The sequence below is a fragment of the Symsagittifera roscoffensis genome, chromosome 7 (assembly GCF_963678635.1).
Source record: "Symsagittifera roscoffensis chromosome 7, txSymRosc1.1, whole genome shotgun sequence".
NCBI lineage: Eukaryota > Metazoa > Xenacoelomorpha > Acoela > Convolutidae > Symsagittifera > Symsagittifera roscoffensis.
In genome coordinates, this window is record NC_087068.1 from 45801657 (window position 1) to 45821213 (window position 19557).

The 19557-nt window shown below is 36.8% G+C and overlaps 2 protein-coding genes across 8 annotated transcripts in view; one reads left to right on the forward strand and one right to left on the reverse strand.

Annotated features, from left to right (window-relative positions):
* The window catches only part of LOC134851724 (fizzy-related protein homolog), a 213096-nt gene that overhangs the window by 141534 nt on the left and 52005 nt on the right, over positions 1 to 19557 (reverse strand). The gene's annotated exons all lie outside the window — the stretch shown is intronic.
* Positions 1 to 19557, forward strand: part of LOC134851808 (dipeptidyl aminopeptidase-like protein 6) — a 113885-nt gene that overhangs the window by 68403 nt on the left and 25925 nt on the right. The window contains exon 1 of one of the 7 annotated variants that reach the window (XM_063868050.1): positions 3250 to 3742. The exons of the other annotated variants lie outside the window; for them this stretch is intronic. Within the exon in view, the coding sequence (XP_063724120.1) occupies positions 3677 to 3742 (66 nt within the window). The 5' untranslated portion in view covers positions 3250 to 3676. Of the gene's footprint in view, positions 1 to 3249; positions 3743 to 19557 lie in introns of those variants that run through there. 7 annotated transcript variants of the gene reach the window in all.

The following is a 19557-nucleotide window of genomic DNA, read 5'->3' on the forward strand; positions in this document are numbered from 1 at the left end:
AATTTGCATAAATATGAAAACACATTATTTATAGCTTAATTTTTTCATGGAAAATTTTCATCTGCAAAGTTTTAGGTGCCATAAAACTAAATAATGAAGCATGTTTTTTTAATTTATTTTTTGTCATCAATTTTTGGACTTAATTGATTTCGCAAACTTGGTACACAAGTATAAAAAAAATTTGAAAAGCATTCGGTCGTTGTTTTAGTTTTTTAAAAAAATTTCAAGCCAAGATTTTTAACTATTGAAAAAACATGAAATTTTTTGCTGTTTAGTTTTAGGATGGTTTTTTGCCTTGGATATGGTTTTAAGCAATTGTAAATTGTGCTAAGCTGAAAGTAAGTTTTATGCTTATTTATCAAAAAGCTGAAGCATTTAAAATTAAAGTATCGCCAAACGAAAAACTTACAATAAGTGTCATCTTGCAGTCTGTTCACGACCCCAGTCCGAACTTTAAAATGTTTCACAAGAGTAAGAGTGGTCGAAAAATTTTGCCCTTATTGTTAAAAGACCGGCATTGAAATGGGAAGAAAAATGGTCTTTGGTTGTGTTTTAATTGTTTTTAGTTTTTGCTCTAAGCAGATTAAGCTACCACAAAAGCAATGAGAATGAATTCAATTATGCTTCATAATAAAAACACTACTTGTTGTAATTCGAACAAAATAGAAAAAATTCTCAGTTTCGAGAAAAAAGTTGTAATTTTTTCTAAGGTTCAATCTGTTTTAGAGCAAAAAACCTTTGTTATTAAAAAATCAGTCAGTTAAGTTATATCAAACTTAGTTAACTACAGGAAAAACTAGCGATGCACATTTTTGTAAGACTTCCCTGGCACTCACAAAAAATACCTTCTGTTTTAGTGTGTCATCATTAAGGAGGTCTACTGCGTTCTTGAATCGCCATTGAGCTTTGGTTAAATTGGTCTGTTTGGAATTTAAATTGGTTTGGTGTTATGCCATTGTTGCTAAATAGATCAACTCTATAATTTTTGAGGATAGCTTTTTGTGGTGCAAGTAGCAAAGAATGTTTTGACAACATTCGTATTAAACTACAAGAAAAAACTTTTTCTAATCTTCAAGTTAGCAACTTTTTTTCTCTGTGCGGTGATTATAGAACTAGACAAACGCGCAAAAATCTGTTGAATTAGTCAGAAAAAATACAATCGTCCTAAAAAAAAAATGAACAAAATATACGAAAAAAAAAAAACAAAAAAAGATGTAGAGTATGTTTTTTACGAATGTTCCGACCGGATTCGTGTAAAAAACCGTCAAATATTATTTTCCTTATCTTCAAATTCGTATCGTTTCTTCTCCGCAAAGTGATTTTAGAACTATACAAACCCGTCGAAAGTTAATGAGTTCAGCAGAAAATACTACAATTGACTTCAAAAAATTTATAAATCAAGAAATGAAAAAAAAATGCTTTGTAATTTTTTGCGCTAAAAATTTTAAATTTGTATAAAAGAAAGTTTTTTATGGCCGTGAAAGCGCTGAATTCAGTTTCCAAAACTGTTTTTTTTTTCAGTAAAAACAAGTTACTCGATCGCTTATCTCGCTCGAAATTGTACTAAATTTCAAAACTTGGTTATCTGGTATTTGATTTTGCGTGGAGAAAAAAAAGAAACAAAAAGAAAAACTTAAACCAACTGAATACAAAGTTCCTTCACATTTTCAAATGGTCGGAACAAAAACACAAAAGAATTCATTGTGAAAAAAAAAATTTTGCTCACAAATTTTTGAACTATATTTGCTCACAAATCAAACAGGTGTTTTCGCTCAGACCCCTAGACCAGAAATTAGGACATGCTTCTCAGGTTGATAGCAATTTTTGAGAGAAGAAGGCGAATGGTTCAAAATGCGCTAAATTTTTGAAATTGTCATGAGCTTGGGAGGAGCGCGGGATTCGATCCAAAATTTTTAGGAAGAAAGATATAGAGCTAACCACTAGCCCGTAGATTCATCAATGTTTCGGTCGTCAGGTGGTTGATAATCTTGGGAGCTATCTGCCCGCTGTTGCTCATGTTGCGAGATTTAAATCAGATTAGAAGTCGTAATAAAAATGTAGTAAAATCATTTATCGGCAGGTTTCGGCTTTTACCATGTCTTGACAGGATTTTACCATATTTATATATCGACTCTAACTTTAATTTGTGTATTCATTTGTGATGAAATTTGATTTTTTAAAATTAAAGTGTATTCATTTGATTTTTTGAAAATCAAAAAGCAGCTATCCCAGTTTGAAATTCCAGTTAAAATTAGTCGAGATAACAATGCAGTAAAACCCTGTCGAGACTTGGTGTACCCTATTTTTATCAAGACCCTTATTGGACTTCTTGTGACAAACACGAACAGCAGCTCAAAAAGCGCAGAACATTACCAACACCCTGTTGAGCAAAAAATGAAATTCAAAACTCGCTCGACGATTTTTTGTTCGCTGAACATCGAAGCTTTGTCATATTTACTCCCAGATTTTCAACTCATATTTAAGTTCGATTCAATTCAAATCCCAGGCTAATCACAATACTAGGCAAGTCGGATCTAGCGCATCTGGAACTGTTCGCCAGAAAAGTAGTTGTTACTTTATGTCACGAAATTTTTAATAGCTAAATTAAACAGACATTGGATAAAAAGACGTGGGAACTAAAAGAAGTGAACCCAATCCTCCGGATTAAGAGGCACTCACTTGAACCATTACACCACAGATGACCAGTTACTCTCGTATGCTTACATAATAAATAGAGATGCCAGTCCGCATTTATTATGTGGATATAGCTTCTATTCCTGAAAATTTCAAAAAATATGGAACATTTTCATAATAGACTCCCACGAGGTTTCCTTGAGGAACTCAAAATTGGGCAAAAAAACAACCCTGTGCCATATTTCCTTCCCATCCCTTTTAATGTATTATAGAATATCTAATCGCTCTCGCCTATAAAGTGTTAGTATTAGCATAATTTAATTAAATTGGTTCAATATCCATGTTTTGAGGGGGCAGCCTTCGAAAAAATATCTTCAAAATATTGAGACTTTTGATCTCTGGAATTTCCCTCCGGGTATAAAAAGAACTAGATGTATATGTTTCGAATTTTTTCACCAACTTAGCGGGTGTGCTTCTATCTTTCTTCAGCATCTTGTACAAGTACTGCTGTTTCATCACAAGTAGCGAAGAATTTAGCAATTTTTGCAGCTCTTCTCGCGATGGGCGGTCGATTTTATTTCAAAATAGGACTTAGTGCTGTCACCACTTACTCTAGCGAGCTTTCTCCTCTTATCACTCCCTGCAGACCTAAAATCATAAATCAAAAAAAATCATCATGAGATAGATTACTCGGCAGAAAAATTGGATTATTCCTATTTTGGTATTGATTGGGCTTGCGCGTAGTATTTTAAAATCACTATTCAAATTAGAAACTTTTCCCTAGGCGAGCATATATATTCGATTCGTAAATTTGCATCATTTCAATATATTCACGGTAATTGAGTTTATGGCAATTTTAATGATTATTTTGTTGATTACCGAACCTCAGGTGGTTTCAGATCAAGTCATTTCATGCGGAAAAGTATAACGGAAAAAAATATAGGTGATATCCTGATGTTATAAATCATTTTATTCATTTACTTTAATCGTTTTCCGGTTCAATTTCTAAGCGTTATTTTATTAACACTGAGTTCGGTTCAAAATGGTGACTGTTCATATTTCAACGTCTAATCTTGAGCACAACAACAAACGAGAAATCGACGCTGATGTGAGTACAGTTTTTTTTATTATTACTCAGAGACAAAACTGAGCATCGCAATAATTGCGATACCGCACAAACATAACATTGCAAGCTAGGAGACCAAAAAAGGAAACAAAATCCACAAGCGAAAAAATTTTGAAAATGCCCAAAAAATTAATATAAAAAACTCAAAAATTTGGCGCGAATTATGCTCAACTTGAGAAAAGCACATCCAGCAACACAGTTACTGGCGTATTCACAAAGCAATAACCGAGTGGCTACTTAGCCGACCTCACATGGGTAAACTCAACTTGTGTCGAAAAAAACCTGTCATGAATAACTTTGAGCTATAAAGTTCTATCCTTTTGCTCACGGATACGGAGCGGACGGGAGGGGATCACAAACCAAAGCAATTTTAGTCAAATTAAGCTTAAGAAATAAGGAAAAATAAAGAAAAATATATATATATATATATATATATATATATATATATATATATATATGACAGTTAATAATTCAAATCACTTGGAACTATAATTAAAACTAAATACAGCACAAGAAATTAATTAGTAAACGTGATGCTATACAGCGTATATAGTATAAACGTATAGTAAAGAAACTCAGTGGATCTAATAGACCACAGCAGCTAAAACATTACTATACTGATATAGTCACTCGGCGCTAAATATTTATATCTACATATTTAACCAATTGGTATATTTATATAATCTATAGAGATCTGTTCTAATACGATATTATGTAAAACTAACACTCATCAACTTATGTACTAGTTCTTATGAGTTCTGATTCTCACATGCTTCGAGGTCAGTTCGAAAACCAAAAACAGATTCTCTTTAACGCAACTGAATTTAAGTTAGTTCTTCAGTCTTATTCCGAACGTCATTTAGAATCTCAGATCATCTATCACTTTCCGTGGGTATAACATGGCGCAGCCAGCAGTTACAAAAAACCCATTAGGAATTTCACCATTCTGGCAGAAAGCCTCGGCGGACCCACCAATATAGTGCGAGAAATGGAATCAACAACTATTAATGGGAATCATTGCGAAAGATGGTATAGACCTGGTAAAACTACTCCGCGATCCTCCTGCAATCAGACGTCCTCATGAACCGGGATACGAACTTCCGATTGAGGGGGAAACTAATTTACAGATCCGTGACCGCAACCTGCGTAATCAAGAAAAAAAGGTGACATGGGAAAATCAATGTGCACACTTGGACAACTTAGGCCCCACGGTGGACGGCGTTCCATGGGACGAAGCGGATATAAAATGTAGAAGCTATATCTATCTATGTCTGGGAACTGAAGGTCAACGAAGGGTATCACAATATTACCCGGACCTTAGAATTCAGGAAGTTACCACCTGATATTTTTGGGACCGTCTGAAACGCCTATTTACGAAAGAACGAAATGTCACATTCGATAGATATGAAGCGTTCACTCGTAAACAAGGAAAAACAGAATCACTAGAGCAATACCACTGTGGCCTAACGGAATTGGTGGTAAAAGGAAACTTCAAATGCGTGAACTGTAATGATGGCAGACTGGAAACAGAAATCATCAGGGACCTGTTCATCGCAAATATGTCCAACGACGAAGTACAAAAGGATCTGCTGGCGGAAACCAAGACGCCTGAGCAGGCATTAGACTACGCGATCCGACGGGAAAAGGGTTTGGAGAACCAAATGCTAATTCGGAAACAAGGATCAGCATCAAATATGCCAACAACCACAGTAAAAACGGAACCAGTTGGTGTCGTAGCAAAAAGGAACAATACTAATAACAACCGGTACTCATCGAAAGGAGGACGAAAACGTCAACAATCACAACAACGTGGTTACACTCAGCGACAACAAACGGATCAAAACAAACAATGCTTCAAGTGCGGTAACCCATTTGGGCCAGGACACCTGCAACAATGTCCTGCAACAAATGTACAAAGAGAGGACACTACGCACGTTTAAGCAAATCATCTGAGGTCAATGCTATACAAGAAGATCAAACGGCAGAACATTTATCCCATGATACAGACGTAGCCGCATATGTAAACTATATGCAGGCAGGTGATTTGATTCCAGGATGGGAACTCATTCACCCAGACGATTCAACTACAAACTCAATTCGTTTTGAGAGCAAATCCGTCAAGCAAATTGACGAATTCGATCTAAAAGGACACTTAGTAAGGGTCCGATGTGGCCATAACGACTTGGTGTTTATTGCAGACACCTGATCACCGACATCTTTTTTTAATCAACGTACGGCAAATCTGATAGTATCAACAGTCAAATCTGCGAAACGAATCCAAACAACCGAAACAGACGAGAAAAACAGAATGGTCTGCTACAACGGATACAAAATCCCATCATTCGGAAGAGTTATAACACCAATCGAATCCGGAGGATGGACTGTTAACACAATTTCACTGATAGTGGTGGACGATAAAAGAGCAAACATCTTTGGCAGAAACATTCTACCTCTAATAGGAAATCAACTGAAACAAACACCAGCTGGTAAGTCGATTAATGCAATCTCCGAAGACCATAAGTGCGCAGATCAAAAACTAACCAACTGGGTGAAAACAACGTATCCTGGCTTATGTACAAGAATAGGTAGATCACGTAGCCATATGGTGCATACAACATTCCTAAAGGAATTCAAAGCCTTGCAACAGAAAGGTCGACGAACCCCTTTACATATCCAGGAGAAAGTAGAACAAGAAATTCGATCTCTCATAGAACAGGGGCACATCGTTAAATTGGAAAAATGTAGCGATCAACAGTTTATTAGCCCTATAGTCATTACTGTAAAAAAAGATCAATCTATAAAATTGGCTATGGATTCGAAACAAATTAATAAAATGATACATAAGAACAAGTATCAAAAGCCAAACATTGATATCTTACTCGATAACGTCGCTCAATCAGCACAACAAGGCCACGATAAGCCAGGTACTACATTATTCTCAACAATAGATCTTCGGTATGCGTACAGCCAGCTAAAGCTAGACGACGCGACACGGCAACAATGTAATTTTAGCATTATCGGGGGTCAAGCTACAGGCACCTACCAGTTTCAAACTGAATTTTACGGCCTAACGGACATGCCTGCGGAATTTCAGAAGGCCATCGACTTAACACTAAATAATGAGAGGGATATATTTGCATTTTTTGATGATATCTTGATTATATCCCACGGCACAAAAGATGATCATATTGACAAGCTCAAACGCATTTTAGATAAACTCGACGCGGAAAATATGGCAATATCACTAGAAAAAAAGTAAATTTGGATGTACACAGGTGGAGTGGTTGGGATATGTTATCGATGAACATGGTACAATACCAATACAAAAGAAAACAGATGCTATATACCAGCTGAACCATCCAAAAACCTTTAGGCAATTACAAAGCTTTATGGGTTCCATAAATCATTTGAACAAATTTATCCCTAATTTAGCGCAACTATGCACTCCACTCCGGCCGTTACTTTCGAACAGTACGAAATACCAGTTTAAATGGGAGGAAAACTACGAAACAGCGTTTCAAAACATACTAAGCGCGGTTCGTAATATTACCGAAAATCGCCACTTCGTAAGTGGTCGAGATACACGAGTGGTATGCGACGCTAGTCGGGATGGTATAGGATGTGCCTTAGAACAAGAAACTCCAGACGGATGGGCAACAATTGCGTATGCCTCAAGATTTTTAAATTCTTGCGAAAACAAATACTCAGTAAATGAATTAGAACTACTCGCTGCAGTATGGGCAATAGAACATTTTAAGTACTACTTATATGGTCGGAGATTTACTTTGATTAGCGATCATCAAGCCTTAGTTAGCGCTTTGCAATGCAAGAAAAACAACAAAATTTATCAAAGTAGATTAACCAGATGGATAGATCGCTTATTACCATTTGACTTTGATATAAAACATCTCGCGGGTAGTAAAATGGGGCTAATTGAATACATTTCCAGGCAGCCCGTAGGAAAACCTCAACCGCCTGCATACTGGGATGAACAATTTGTAGTGGCGCTAATTGACGATTTTATTGCGTGCCTTGAATTTCAGGATAGCGCAAGTTTAAATCTAGCTTTGAATTCCAATCCGTACGGAATGTTTAACACGCAAAAACTCGACCGGAACGAAAACGATTTTCAATCAGATTCGTTTGAAACAGCAAAAGCGCTCACTTTGAATAGTCAAAAGTCAAACTTCAGTCGGTTACGAACGCAATCAAAATTTCAAAATTTACAGCCAAAAATCTCAAATATTTGTGAATACCACTCAATCTCAGACCGGGAAACTCCCCAGAACACGATTATGAACCGTCAATTGTCAATCTCTACATCCGGAATGTCCTTACCGCCGTTTAAACGCATACTTAGAAAATGCCATAAAGAATCCCAAACTACCATCTCGTTTCACCCGAAAAACATCTCATCATTCGATACGTACAAGCAACTCCACAAGGATCTCAATTTCAGCGACACATCTCATCAGGTGATACCTTCGAAAGATAGTGTCACATTCCAACAGATACCCATTGACCAAGGATGTCAAACAGAACAGGAGGTAGATACCCATACATGCTCAGCAACAGCGGATACACAGGATGAGGATGTACCGATGTACCGGCGCCAGCTTCGAAACGTGTTCGACAGCTCCTTCCTGGCCGCAGCAACCAAAAAAGATAGAACCATAAACCCTCTACTTAATATGGTCAAAGGACAGAAATGGGAAACCCTTAAGTCTTGCTACGGGCCGTACTTCTACAATGTCAGACACAGACTTTCAGTACGAGACGGCATCCTCCTCTACGATGAGCGCGCAGTAATCCCGAAACAACTTCGCCAAATTCTCGTGGACGCATTACATCTAACTCACCCTGGGCAGGGTGGTATGCGGGAGGCAGCTCGCAACATATGGTACCCGTACCTCCACAGAGACATCGTAGCCACGGCGCAGAACTGTAAAGAGTGCAGAGAAAAAGGTAAAAACCTAAAAGTTATATCGGGCCATTCTCACTTTACGTCATTAGATGCGGTCGTAGAACCAAACGAGGAAATCCAATTGGATTTCGCGGGTCCACTACCCGATGAAAATTATAAAGATGTCTACATTCTAGTAGGGGTAGATCGCTTCTCCCGTTTTCCATCGGCAAAGGTTGTAACAAACAATAAGGCGGATACCATTATTCGTTTTCTGCAAACCCACATTGTAAACCACGGGGTACCACGAAACGTAAGGTGTGATCAAGCACAGGGGTTCCGAGCTAAAAAAATTTATGTTGTATTGCAAGAATAATAACATCAAACTTATCTTTGCACCAGTCGACGATCACCGATCAATCGGTATGGTAGAACGTTTAATAAGAACATTGAAATCAAGACTTTCAGTAATGAAAATTGATAAATGTAATAAACCTTATAAACTTGCTTCGGACGTGCTTATCAAAACCCTGAGAATAACCCCAAACGCAACAACAAAAATAACCCCATTTGAGGCACATTTCGGTAGAAAACCGAACACGCCTTTAAGCAATATAGCCACATCTCCAAAATCGTCAAATCTATCATGGGAAAACATCAAACTTGCTTGTTTAGACCAAAAGCTTCTAACCAAACCCGCGTTGACGGCAGAAGCCATGTGGAATAGAGACATAAACAGCGAAGACGAGCTGGACATCAATTACCGAGAGAAACAAAACGACTCTCAACTAGTGGCAGACAACATGCCATCCTCTTCAAAATCCAAAACTAAAAACAAAAGCACGGTGGCCGCCAAACCAATAACCCCTTCAGGGAAAAGAAAGGCAACCACTCAGGTCGAAAAACCACTTCGACCAGACGGATGGGATAGCAGCGATGAAGAGTTCGACCGTCAACTTTTGGCTCGATTCCCTATAGGTGCGCACTTACCTTTAACTAATACCACCTATGACCTTATTAAAGAAAAACGTAAATTTCTCAACGAAAAAACCGGCCACAACATTGAAAAAAGAAGAACAAGAATACCTATACGAACGTTAACACCGCAAGAAAAACAAAATATGGAAAGGGCAGCAATAGTTTTTCTTAAAGATCGCTTTAAAGGTCCACAATCAACTACTAACCCAAACTCGGTCAGAAAATCGACCAGGTGGCCAGAAAATTAGGCACCATCTCCAGGAAAATCAAAAAACCAGGTGTATTTGGGGCTCAGTTCAAAATTTTGGAAAACGGCTCAATTAGCAATTAGCACACCGCATGGGTGCGGGAAGATGGTAAGCAACCACGCGTTATAAGACACGACGGTCTCGCTTTTATGCCGGATCCACGGGTATATGGTAAATGTCGCCCAGCTGCCCTTAAGGACTTTGTGGCTTATAAGCATTTACCTCGAGCCAAACCTCGTGTTTTAGCAAAAAGCCCTAAACTGGAGAGAGCAAAACAAATCAACAAACAAGATAAACAAGAACAGAGCAAACCTCAAACTAAGAACAAAGTAAATCTCAAACTAGCCCGAAAAAGCCGCCTCCCAAAAATCTGGAACAAATCCTCTCACAATCCAGAAATAGACGCGCTCTAGGACATGATGGCCTCTTCAAAAGGATCCATGACAAAACACGAGCGACTTCAGCCAATCAAGCCACCTCAGCGAATCCAGAACCAACTGGTAAACAGAACCCGTTTAACAAACTAAAAAAGAGCAGAATTGAAAACGCCGATATAGAGTTTGAATGCGATACTTCCATATCGCTGTCAGACACCGATCTCGCTCGAAAAACGCCTTCCTCCAAAAAGCCAGCTCCTAAAAAACAGGACACAAAGAAAACACCCGAAGACTTCGACCAAAATTGTCGACGATCAATTAGACATAGAACCAGTGCGTTGGCCGGCAAACTTGGAAATGCTATTCCAATCAGCACTATCGAGGCACAAGGCACAAACATCCGAAATGTGGTATGCCAAGTCGAAGTAATTCCCACGCCTACACACGGCGCACAAAATCAAATTACTGGCAATCCAAATCTTAATCAACAAGAAGTGATCTCCTTATCATCTTCAATTGATAGTGTGGAAGTCCAATTGGAATCCGACACACCGGAAATCATTCGGGAAAAAAGCGCGCAAAAAGACGAGGCGGACATACCTGCAACAGATACGACGAAGGTCGAATCTCAAATACAAACGTCTTCTCGCCCAAAAACGATCAGTACCCGATACATTCTCGACAGACCTCAACAACCCGTTACTCCAGACGCAGCCTTCATAAAGAACTTCGACTCGGCAACGAAACTTCTAAAGGAGATCTCACCCATGAAAAATTCCATGACTTTTCAGAGGGAAAAAGAGAGTACGTCAACCAGCTCTAGTAACGTACCACAATCCAGCACGCCAAACCAGGAAAACAAATCCACCAAGGACGAGGCTATAAAGAAAAAGTAATTTTTCTTCTGAAAAAGGGGGAATGCTATACAACGTATATAGTATAAACGTATAGTAAAGAAACTCAGTGGGTCTAATAGACCACAGCAGCTAAAACATTACTATACTGATATAGTCACTCGGCGCTATATATTTATATCTACATATTTAACCAATTGGTATATTTATATTATCTATAGAGATCTGTTCTAATACGATATTATGTAAAACTAAAACTCATCAACTTATGTACTAGTTCTTATGAGTTCTGATTCTCACATGCTTCGAGGTCAGTTCGAAAACCAAAAACAGATTCTCTTTAACGCAACTGAATTTAAGTTAGTTCTTCAGTCTTATTCCGAATGTCATTTAGAATCTCAGATCATCTATCACTTTCCGTGGGTATAACACGTGACATGCCACCAAGCCAACATAATGCGAAAAACAATAGGCCAATCATTTGTTTGAAACGGAATAATCTCAGTTAAAAAAGCTGTCTTAGCAGAATTTGAACCCAGAGGAATTTTCCCGTCACAAGATGGTCGTCACCTCTAGATCACGTGTTCCGGAAAAGCCAAAGTATTTCAATTTATTAATAATCAATTTATCACGTGATTCAAATGATTTTGTTTTAAAAATTTTAGCTCGAAAAGAGTCTATAATTGATAACGATTTGACAACGGTTGCTAATCGCAACCGGAAGTACTATCGGTAATAGTCTTAGCTGAGATACTTGTCTTCTTCTATTGTCAGTCTTGAACCAGTGGCTTGCGCATGATTTTTTGATGTGGAAAGTTTATGGAAATTTTGTCGATTTTTTTATAAGTCATATCTAATTTAAATCTTCTAAGCCCTGTATAAGGCAAAGTTTGAAGATCTGTGCTCCAAAGATTTTTGGAAAAACGTAATTTGTTTCAAGATTATGAGCGCTGAATCGTTGGTGAAATATCGCGAATTAATCGCTTAAAACGGTATAAATGAAACACCACTGAATCAGCCATGACGATCGATGTAAGTTCAACCCTGGTGAAGCATCGCTATCAATTGACAAGAGAGCTAAAGAGGCAGAGAGCGATCCAAGGCGTTACTTCTCAGCCAACTATGCTGGTTGTTTAATAAAACTGCCATGTGATAGAGTGAAACAGATTGGTTCGACCAGGACTTTTCATCACAATTGAAACAACTCTGCGCCTGAAGCACTCAAAGAAAAGTTTTCGAAATTAATGAAGATTTAAAATTAATGCCGTATAAAATTTTGTAGTTAAAAACTTTTGAGTTTTTCCCCATTCCTAAACCCGCTTGTGGTCTCAGGGCATCGCGAAGATTTATATAATTTTCAGCGTCAAAACTATTAAAGCGATGACTATTATGTATCTTGAAGAAACCATTGTTGGCAAAACATCCTTTCCACGCCTCCAAAATCAGAAACTTAGTTGTGTAGTGGTTTTAAAACAGTAGATATTTTCTTAAAACTTTAAAAGAATTTTTCGTAAGATAAAAATTTTTGCAGCGTTTAATTTTTTGTGAATCATTAAATTTTCGGGGTCAACCTGTCACATTTTGATTTTTAGTGTCAGGACAAAAGCACACAAATTATACGATCCAAGACAAAATATCGATTATCACAAACTGCATATCGATTTAAAAAAATTCACAACTTGCTCCAAAGCTCAGATAACATGTCGAGATGGCATAACAACAATTGGTATAATGCAGCCGTGTTAACTCAATTTTTACTGTTCTCAGTCCCTATTTTGTTTCCTTAGTTGAAAAAGAAAGCACACAAAAATATGAAGTACATCCTCCTCCTAAGGGTGGGTGGTCCGAACAAAGAAAACAAAAAATACCAGAGGGTTTAAGGATAAGTAATGAATCGGTTTTTGGAAAATTATATGAAAGAGCTAGTATTTATAATTGATTTTCCTTTTGATAAAAAGCAACTCTAACCTATGACTTTCTTAGACCAAATATCAGCACAACAATAAACTGTAACCACGCTTATCTGGGATAAAAACTGATTCCGTCGGAACTTTTCATTAAATTGAGATTATGCGCCTAAAAAATAGCTTCATTGAATTTTTCAAAAAGTATTTACCTTTGAAGCTATATGCAAATGTATTTTTATGTTTTCCTTTTTTTCAATTTGTATAAGATTTATTAACATATTGCCATACTTGTTTTTAATAAAAGGAAACGTTGTTTCCCTAATTAGAGGAAATTAAAAAATTCAAGTTGTATATCAGATTCTACTTGTGGCTTGATTTATGTCAAGATGTTGACGATTCCTTTCTCCCTTTTTAACGACTATATTTTTTATATTATCAGCTAATGCATTTACGTTGAATTCTTTTTTTGACCATTAGTTTCAAAGGCGAAGAGAACACCTGATAACGAATTTGTCATTCGACACTTTTCATTGAAGTATGTTTTTACCTGATACAACAACATTGAAATACACTTAATCATAGTAGATCAAATCTTCTCATAACTCGATTGAAGTCATTTTAATTTTACCATGAATAGTAGTGCCAACGCCTCAAACTCTGCTCACGCTAGATATACAGATGCTCCACATGGCTACCCAAACCAACAGGTAATTTTTGAAAAAAGTCACAAAATTGAAAAAGCCAGCCGCAGCTCAAGTCGTGAAAAAGTCTAATTTTTTGAGAGATATTAAAATCAGGTTTGAAATAATTTCGCCAGATGCAGCTTTTGGCAAATAGTTCAGCTGAGTTTTTTATTCTTAAAAAAAAATTTTCTGGCTGATTTTGACAGTGCTCTTTTTTGTTATTTTTTTTTAATTCAACAAAAAAAACTATTTTGTTTAGTAGTCTCGCCGAAAAATTTTGTCTTACCTTTCTAATTGCAGTAAATTTAACTTCCTTTCCCAGTGTTTTCCGCAGGAGAAAAGCATTATATTTTAAGTTGAACAGCCATATTTTTCCACTAGGGAAAGGACCAACTGATTAAGAATACATATTCAAGTTTTTGGATTTTATTTTTTGGGCTGGGTAAAGTTTCCTCGCACTTGCTAGTAACGAGGACGGATCATGATGGGCCTCGAACCACTGACTGTGTGACTGGCGGATTTCCAACAAAAAATTGAAAATTTTGTTGACCTGTTTTTTTAGGTCGACCGAATTGATTTTCTGAGCTCTCCCAAATAAAGACCCTAATTTGACACCAAATTTTTGAAAAAAGGCCAAAAAAGACGTTTTAGGCACTTTTGGAAACTTTCGACCAAAAAATCGCGTTTTTTCGGCGTGCGCTCCCCCTCAAAGTTAGTATAGATTGGCGCCTAATGCGCCTCTAGAAAAATTTGAAGGTCAGTCAGCCAAAAATGGATAACTCAAAATAGTACAAAGGGCCCTTTGGGTCGGCAGAGGGTCGAATCTTTGAAAATAGGGGCCGCTACTGGTTTGCATGGTGTTTTTTACAGTAAGTCGTTAACTACTATGGTTTGCAGGGTATTTAACATGGATAACTCAAAATAGTACAAAGGGGGACCCTTTGGGTCGTCAGGGGGTCGATCCCCTGAAAGTGGGGGCCGCTACTGGTTTGCATGGTGTTTTATCCAGTAAGTCATTAACTACTATGGTTTGCATGGTATTTAAAATAGATAACTCAAAATGGTACAAATGGGGACCATTTGGGTCGAAAGGGGTTCAAATCCCTGAAAGTGGGGGCCACTACTGGTTTGCATGGTGTTTTTTACAGTAAGTCGTTAACTACTATGGTTTGCATGGTATTTAAAATAGATAACTCAAAATAGTACAAAGGGGGACCCTTTGGGTCGGCAGGTGGTCGAATCCCTGAAAGTGGGGGCCACTACTGGTTTGCATGGTGTTTTTTCCAGTAAGTCGTTAACTACTATGGTTTGTATGGTATTTAAAATGGATAACTCAAAATAGTACAAAGGGGGACCCTTTGGGTCGTCAGGGGGTCGATCCCCTGAAAGTGGGGGCCGCTACTGGTTTGCATGGTGTTTTATCCAGTAAGTCATTAACTACTATGGTTTGCATGGTATTTAAAATAGATAACTCAAAATGGTACAAATGGGGACCATTTGGGTCGAAAGGGGTTCAAATCCCTGAAAGTGGGGGCCACTACTGGTTTGCATGGTGTTTTTTACAGTAAGTCGTTAACTACTATGGTTTGCATGGTATTTAAAATGGATAACTCACAAAATAGTACAAGGGGGACCCTTTGGGTCGGCAGGGTTCGAATCCCTGAGGGAGGGGGGCGCTACTGGTTTGCATGGTATTTTTTCCAGTAAGTCGTTAACTACTATATTAACAAAGTTGAACATGCGGCCCGTTTTTTACTTTTAGTTATTTAGCTTTCATACCAATTGAGACCGTGGCTATACCAGTTATTTAACTTTCATGCCTATTTCATATACTTCACATGCAGAAAACATATGAATTTTTTTTTAATGATAATAAATTGTCAAAAGTTGATCAGATCTGTTCATTTATTGATATGATGTAATATAATTTATTGCAGCAAATTTCATCTTAAAGTGCATTCAGGAAATCGTATTTCAGCGAAAATTGAAAAGGAGGGGAATATTGAAAACCTTAAGGAGAGGAAAGATTAATCGTTTATTGAACGAAATAAAAACTGTTGTAAACAAAAGCAGACGGTTGCTGTTTTTGGATCCAGCTTTTGGCAAATAGTTCAGCTGAGTTTTTTATTCTTAAAAAAAATTTTCTGGCTGATTTTGACAGTGCTTTTTTTTGTTATTTTTTTAAATTAAACAAAAAAAAACTATTTTGTTTAGTAGTCTCGCCGAAGAATTTTGTCTTACCTTTCTAATTGCAGTAAATTTAACTTCCTTTCCCAGTGTTTTCCGCAGGAGAAAAGCATTATATTTTAAGTTGAACAGCCATATTTTTCCACTAGGGAAAGGACCAACTGATTAAGAATACATATTCAAGTTTTTGGATTTTATTTTTTGGGCTGGGTAAAATTTCCTCGCTTTTGCTAGTAACGAGGACGGATCATGATGGGCCTCGAACCACTGACTGTTTGACTGGCGGATTTCCAACAAAAAGTTGAAAATTTTGTCGACCTTTTTTTTAGGTCGACCGAATTGATTTTCTGAGCTCTCCCAAATAAAGACCCTAAATTGACACCAAATTTTTGAAAAAAGGCCAAAAAAGACGTTTTAGGCACTTTTGGAAATTTTCGACCAAAAAATCGCGTTTTTTTGACGCGCGCTCCCCCTCAAAATTAGTATAGATTGGCGCCTAAGGCGCCTCTAGAAAAATTTGAAGGTCAGTCAGCCAAAAATGGATAACTCAAAATAGTACAAAGGGCCCTTTGGGTCGGCAGGGGGTCGAATCCTTAAAAATAGGGGCCCCTACTGGTTTGCATGTTGTTTTTTACAGTAAGTCGTTAACTACTATGGTTTGCAGGGTATTTAACATGGATAACTCAAAATAGTACAAAGGGGGACCCTTCGGGTCGGCAGGTGGTCAAATCCCTGAAAGTGGGGGCCACTACTGGTTTGCATGGTGTTTTTTCCAGTAAGTCGTCAACTACTATGGTTTGCATGGTATTTAAAATGGATAACTCAAAATAGTACAAAGGGAGACCCTTTGGGTCGTCAGGGGGTCGATCCCCTGAAAGTGGGGGCCGCTACTGGTTTGCATGGTGTTTTATCCAGAAAGTCGTTAACTACTATGGTTTGCATGGTATTTAAAACAGATAACTCAAAATGGTACAAATGGGGACCCTTTGGGTCGACAGGGGTTCAAATCCCTGAAAATGGGGGCCGCTACTGGTTTGCATGGTGTTTTTTCCAGTAAGTCGTTAACTACTATGGTTTGCATGGTATTTAAAATGGATAACTCACAAAATAGTACAAAGGGGGACCCTTTGGGTCGGCAGGGTTCGAATACCTGAGGGAGGGGGGCGCTACTGGTTTGCATGGTATTTTTTCCAGTAAGTCGTTAACTACTATATTAACAAAGTTGAACATGCGGCCCGTTTTTTACTTTTAGTTATTTAGCTTTCATACCAATTGAGACCGTGGCTATACCAGTTATTTAACTTTCATACCCTTTTTATATACTTCACATGCAGAAAACATATGAAATTTTTTTTAATGATAATAAATTGTCAAAAGTTGATCAGATCTGTTCATTTATTGATATGATTTAATATAATTTATTGCAGCAAATTTCATCTTAAAGTGCATTCAGGAAATCGTATTTCAGCGAAAATTGAAAAGGAGGGGAATATTGAAAACCTTAAGGAGAGGAAAGATTAATCGTTTATTGAACGAAATAAAAACTGTTGTAAACAAAAGCAGACGGTTGCTGTGCAAGAAGCACGAAGATCTGATTACATTAATAAAAAACACTAACCAAAAATCAAGTCCTTTTTTTCACAAACTTGTGTCAATTTTTGTGCTAGCAATAAGCGGATTAAAACGAAAATTTATAGCATTAATAAGGTAATCTTATATGATAAATTTTCTTCAAACAACTGTCTAGCCTACGTAGCCAGAAACAAAATATTTGGCAGTAGCCGCATTTTTTTAGTGATGAACAATGAGGTCGAAATATTCAGTGCTTGTTGTTTATTAACGGATACTCAATTTCATTTGATATTGGGTTAAACTTGACATATAACAATGATTTCCGATTTACAAACCAAGAGGGAATACTCGAAAAAAAACTACAGCCGCTCTTAAGTAGCCAGATGTTTTAAGTCATTTTGACGAAACTAAATTAAAAAAATTGAACCGAAAATAATTATCTGGACAGACCAACTGTCTACATTTCAATCATTTTAGCGCTAATAAAGATATTATTATTTGCTCGTTTTTTCAAACCATGAAAAGTTCGTGAGAATTTAACCCCCTACACTTAACAAAAATTACAAAAAAATTGATTTTCTATTGAAGTTAATTTTTCTGTTTCGATTTTTTGTATAAATTCAATTTTTTGATGTCATATGTAAGCATCTTACAAAAACTTTTGATGTCCTAGGTTTACTTCAGTTATTTAGAAAAAAAACTTTGCTGTTTTTCTATCGTGCTTGGCTCAGAACATGGTTTAGAGCATAAATGAGCAACTGTCTTGGTAAGCTGGTTTTGGATGAGCAATCAAAGACGACTCCTGGTATCAGGGCAAAGCCCTGGCTCCGACATCCTTTTTCAAATCGCATATTTTATTGTTTTATCGCCTTGAGCTTCATAATCAAAACATAGCCAACCGACAGTAGAAAAACTATCAATGCACACGAGGGAACCGAAAAACGATATATCATATAAAAGCTCTTTGAATTTCAAGAATATTGGCTGATTGACCTTATTCATAAAATTAATTCAATTTGAAAAAATGGATCAGTAGATGTTTCTTTAATTCCGCTGGGAAATTTGAAAAGTGAAATCCATGCTTGAAGTCAATAGGTTCAAGTTTTTTCGCGCTATTTTTCAAAAAAAAAAGTTCATACTATTACACAAGCTGTGCTTGTGTAATTAAACCTTATTGTAATATTCAAATAGCATTTTTCAAATCTGCTATTTTTAAAATCTTAATATAATTAAACCGCGGAAGTCAATATCTTCATTCGGATATAAAAACAATTCCTTTTGAAAACTATATTATTGCGAAATCGGCCAATAAAACTACCCCGGACATAAATGCTTCGCTACTTTCTTTGAAAAAAAACAGCAACGATACATACTTTGCTTCAAAAAAATCAAGAATGACTTCTACTTCTCTGAACAATGATGTCAAATCACAAGCTAAGAAAAAAATAACTTTCTATGCAAGTGTAATAATTTTCTATGCAAAACCAAAAAAAAAAGTTTCTGAAACTTTCTGCAATAAAAACTCCTCTTTTCCCCACCATTGAATTTCAATTTCCGAAAAATAATCAGCATTTTTATAAAGCTTCAAAACGTTGTGCACAGATTTCTTCTTCATACTTAACAGTAACATCACGCACTTCACAAAACAACTATGGAATTACACAACTTTATCTGGTGGGAGTAAAAATTTGTCTTTAAATTTGACGGTGGATATCCAAGTTTGAAAAACTCTTCGTCAGAATATTAATACATTTCGTATTAAAAATTTATATAGAAAAAAAAACAATCTGAGAACAAATTCAATCCTTCGAACTAAGCAACTTAAGCAAAATAATAAATTCCCCGAGTTTTTCTTATTTCAAAATTTTACAACTTGACTTCTTCCTTGTTTTATGTTCCAAAGCTTGCCTGAATATAATAGATTTGAGTCGGAAGCTTAGGACAAAAAAAAACATTTTTGGTAAAAAGCATGCAAAAACTGTTCTAAATCGTCAAGTTTGGCCTTTTATCGACAATTCGCATGTGGCTGAATATAGGGTCTTTTATGGTTTTGGGAGAGCTTAGAAAATTCATTTGGTCGCCATAAAA